General features: G+C 44.7%; 1 protein-coding gene across 1 annotated transcript in view; it reads left to right on the top strand.

Moving 5' to 3' along the window:
- sh3kbp1 (SH3-domain kinase binding protein 1) overlaps positions 1-5,000 on the top strand; it is a 107,591-nt gene that overhangs the window by 60,554 nt on the left and 42,037 nt on the right. Inside the window, 2 exon segments of the mRNA XM_084326338.1 lie at positions 216-375; positions 4,465-4,544. Of these exon segments, the coding sequence (XP_084182464.1) occupies positions 216-375; positions 4,465-4,544 (240 nt within the window).

The following is a 5,000-nucleotide window of genomic DNA, read 5'->3' as shown; positions in this document are numbered from 1 at the left end:
AGCCAAAAGAAAAGGCATTGGCAACATTCTGCTCTATATCTGTGATAACTGGCAGTCCCTACATTTGGAGGAGACGCTGCTTCCTGTATCCATAGACTCAGACTAGACTCAGTCATTTTGAGATTCCAAGATTTGTTTGTGTATCTATTATTGTTTGCGTTCAAGGGATTTTGTCTAAAATGTGAACACAAATAAAGATATTAAAATGTGTGTAGGTGGAAGAGGGCTGGTGGGAGGGATATCTCAATGGCAAGACTGGGATGTTTCCCTCCAACTTCACCAAGGAGGTCCTGACAGAGACGGACACGCCCCCTCTAGACACGCCCCCTCTAGACACGCCCACCGCGCAGGAAGAGCTGCGCAGCAGCCGCACCAGTGAGTCTCAGCCAATCAGATTGTAGGGTTGAACACGTGCGATGTAGAAATCATGCGGATGTGAAGAGTGAGTATAGACCACCGCAACACTTTCGGGATTCTGAAATCGGGGAGGAGATTGCGGGGGGAGCATATGAATGAATGTGGATGAGAGCCTCTGATGTGAGTGGTTGCAGCTACGGCTGTGGGGGTGCTAGAGACATGATCGAATAGACTTTTATGCGCCTGAGTTTCCTGAACACGGCGCGACCCATTCCTAATCGATCAGAACTAAATCGGCCGAGATCAAGTCTCTTTTCCAGCACCTACTCCCCATACACATGCGCAGATTGTCAACGGAGTCTGGACGACGCGAGGCGACGCACAAATGAATGTGGACTGTTCCATCAGAGCGGGGGGGCTTGTGGTGGTAGTGTGAGTGGCTATAGATCACTGCACTTAAATATAAACATTAGTCTACCTGGAGACTCAATGAGGTAATTGTAGATGTCGCCATAAGATGCGTCTGGCCATTTAGTGGGATCATTTTTTCATTATCCTGTTCGGCTGAAAGGACACTGGCCACCGAAGCAACCCCCTCTGATGGAACAGTCCACATTCATTCGCGCGTCGCCGCGCGTCGTCCAGACTCCGTTGACAATCTGCGCATGTGTATGGGGAGTAGGTGCTGGAAAAGGGACTTGATCTCGGCCGATTTAGTTCTGATCGATTAGGAATGGGTCGCACCGTGTTCAGGAAACTCAGGCGCATAAAAGTCTATTCGATCATGTCTCTAGCACCCCCACAGCCGTAGCAGTGGTCTATCCTGTTCTCACCGCATGACACCATTTGAGTAAGGGAAATTGATTTATCTCACGTGTACAGTATATCGCCACCTAGAGGCTCCTGATTTATTCTGTGCTGAGCTTACCGAACCGATTCACTCTTTTGACAAAGTAAATTAACAAGTAGTTACAACAAGCATTTAACAAGCAATTCCAGTTCCCAGGCTGCAATTTGAATAGTGTCATCAACATCATCCACAGACTATTTTATTATTTGCCCACTGCTCCTAAATAGTTTTCCCCAAGGGGATTAATAAAGGTTCAACTTAACTGAACTTAAAGGGGAACTATCTTATAAATGGCCTTTTTCAGTGTTTAGCATTGTTTCCTAGCTATGTGGACTTAATAGGATCTATGTCTCTAATTCTCATATTGGCGCTTTCTTCCAATTCTCCTCTCACAATATTCACCCTCACTGAACTGAGTCATCTGAAAATTTGCATATCTGTGATGTCAGAGATTTCTCAGCTGCATAATAATGTGGCAGTTGGTGTGGCAGTTGGCACCAGGTCACACAGTGGTTGGAGCCCAGCCTCAAAACGGCTTAAGATCTTGAGGTAGAGGGCGGCTAAGTGGCGCAGTGGGCAAGGCGCTCGCCACTAATGCAGGAGATGCTGGGTTCGAGCCCAGCTCTCGGCATTGCTACCAGCTTGGCTGGTCGTTCATACTAACGCAATTGGCAGTGTTAGGGGTGGGAAGCTGGTGGGTGGGGATCGGACGTTGTGGACAGCAACTCCTACAGGTCGGTTCTAACGCAATTGGCAGTGTTAGGGGTGGGAAGCTGGTGGGTGGGGATCGGACGTTGTGGACAGCAACTCCTACAGGTCGGTTGGTGCGCCTGCGCAGCAGAATCAGGAAGCAATGGGGGCGGCGTGACCCTCCCACGCAGACCCTCGCCGCTGAGAGATCGCGCTGTGCAGGTGAAAATATGGGACGGCTGCCTCCTCGTGTACCGGAGGGGACACGTGATGCAAGGCTTCGTCCACATTGCAGCCGGCCTGTGGGAGGCATGGCCTAACAGCGTTCGCGACAGGAGAGGGTAGAATTGGACAATACGAAATTGGGATGGGAGAAAAATAGAAAATGGGAGAAAAAGTAAATAAAAAAAAAAATGCTGTTTTTGAGTACTTGATTAGAAATACAAAACAATGAATACAAATAAAACCATACAGAGGTGTTCCATAGACTCACAGGGATTGTGTAAAAGTGCCCAAATAGTGAAAGAAATAGTAAAATAGTTCCCCTTTAACTGAACTTAATTTATTGCCAGATATGTAAAAGGATGTTCATGTCCATAATCTCTCAATTCAAATTCCTGATTTCCCTTCAAAAATGGCTCCAAGTAATCAGATCCCAAACGTATCTATAATATTTAAACTTTTTGTAATTGTAACATCATTATCAGTTGTTAGGAACTGTAGGTTTAAGGACCAAGCATCAACCCAGTCAGCATGTTAACAGCATGCCGGTTGTTTGATATCAGTAGGTATAAAAGCATGTATGGGCATTAAAAACTGTTTCAAGTTACAAATTAGTAACTTGCTTAACACTCACTTTAGACACTTTAACACTACATTATATTTATCTATTATTAAAGAGATTTGCACTACATTCATACCTCATTTGCTATTGCACCTTACCTCAATGTTTTGTACCTCATTTTCTGCATTGTACCTCACTGTTGACTCATTTTACTCACTGTACTTAGACTGTACCTAGGCTGTACTTTAAAGTGTATATTGTACTGTATATTGTATGTAGCCGGTGGGGCAGCGGGGAATATGTGTTTTACAGTATACACAGTGAATCAATAAAAAGATCGATATTTTTGAATGGCGATCAGGAATTGGGATAATCCATTTGGATACCATCTGATCTCAGGTAAGGAATCTATGTTACAAGTCTAAGGATAATCAAACCCGTTTTCATGGATATATAAGCTTTTATGTGATTATGTGATATGGCTGTTTGACTATGCGCGCCGTCAGGAAATAGGAGAAGCGATTTTCAGCGCGCGCCACGAGCATGCATGCGTACACATACTATCGATAATCTAGCGTTTATTTGAAAACGATTCATAAATAGGCCGAACAATGACAACGTTCTAGAATATTCCAGTAAAAGGCGATTATCATGGAAATAATTTTTTCTTTGTGAAAACGAGGGGTTTTCTAAATGCTATGAAACGGAAATGAACCGATAAAAAAACAATCTGCTTCGACAATGTTGACTGGAAATAGGTCATTGATAATGCGACGGGCAGATTAGACACATAGCCATAATTTAAAACATAGATTAGGCGATATTAACGTTAACATTGAAGTGGCCTTGGGCATTCAAGGGGGTAAAAAGGAATTAAGCTTGGGCAGTCAAAGTGTTAAGGGATTGCCCCGAGTGAGTCTCAAACCCCGGTCTCCCGCGCCGCAGGCGACATCGCAGACCACTATACCAAGAGGTGAATTCACTTCTTGGTAACGTGTCTGTATGCCTTTTAAGGGGGAGTGAGTTTAACTTGCAGTACCGCTAACGTCCACAGTCACTTTACAACACTTGAAGTCGATACCTCCGTTATTATGTATATTGTATATTCCTCTTTACTTACTTATTTTTACTTACTTTCTTACTTACTTATTTTACTGTATGAAACACTCTCAGGGGCTCATACAGAACCAAGCATTTCACCGTAAAGTATGTCTATTCTATTGTGATATTTAATAAACAAACTTGAACTTGAAATTAGCTTTTATTTGTCACGTATAAAGTACATGTACATTACATGTACAATACTATACAATATACAATATACAATATACAAACTAAAGTACAACCTAAGTACAATGAAGTAAAAATGCAGGCACCAGGCATTAAGGTACAAAATGCAAACAATACCAAAAAAAGGCAAGATGCAAAATGCTCAAATCTCAGCAAATTCTGTGTTTATGTCGGATATAGAAAAAAGCAAAAGGGGAAATGGGTTTCACTAGTGTGTGTGTGTGTGTGTGTGTGTGTGTGTGTGTGTGTGTGTGTGTGTGTGTGTGTGTGTGTGTGTGTGTGTGTGTGTGTGTGTGTGTGTGTGTGTGTGTGTGTGTGTGTGTGTGTGTGTGTGTGTGTGTGTGTGTGTGTGTGTGTGTGTGTGTGTGTGTGTGTGTGTGTGTGTGTGTGCGTGCGTGCGCGCGCGCGCGTGTGTGTGTGTGTGTGTGTGTGTGTGTGTGTGTGTGTGTGTGTGTGTGTGTGTGTGCGTGCGTGCGTGCGTGCGTGCGTGTAGGTAAGGACAGCCCAGGTAGTGAGAGTGATGGAGGGGAGAGCCGGTCTGACATGGGGTCAGGAGAAATCCAGCCTAAGAAGGTCGGTCGGTCTGTATATCTGTCTGTCTGTCTGTCTGTCTGTCTGTCTGTCTGTCTGTCTGTCTGTCTGTCTGTCTGTCTGTCTGTCTGTCTGTCTGTCTGTCTGTCTGTCTGTCTGTCTGTCTGTCTGTCTGTCTGTCTGTCTGTCTGTCTGTCTGTCTGTCTGTCTGTCTGTCTGTCTGTCTGTCTGTCTGTCTGTCTGTCTGTCTGTCTGTCTGTCTGTCTGTCTGTCTGTCTGTCTGTCTGTCTGTCTGTCTGTCTGTCTGTCTGTCTGTCTGTCTGTCTGTCTGTCTGTCTGTCTGTCTGTCTGTCTGTCTGTCTGTCTGTCTGTCTGTCTGTCTGTCTGTCTGTCTGTCTGTCTGTCTGTCTGTCTGTCTGTCTGTCTGTCTGTCTGTCTGTCTGTCTGTCTGTCTGTCTGTCTGTCTGTCTGTCTGTCTGTCTGTCTGTCTGTCTGTCT

The sequence above is a fragment of the Notolepis coatsorum genome (genome assembly GCF_963971535.1).
Source record: "Notolepis coatsorum genome assembly, chromosome: 12".
Lineage (NCBI taxonomy): Eukaryota > Metazoa > Chordata > Actinopteri > Aulopiformes > Paralepididae > Notolepis > Notolepis coatsorum.
Note: the sequence above shows the minus strand (reverse complement) of the source record. Positions and strands in the feature narration are given on the sequence as shown.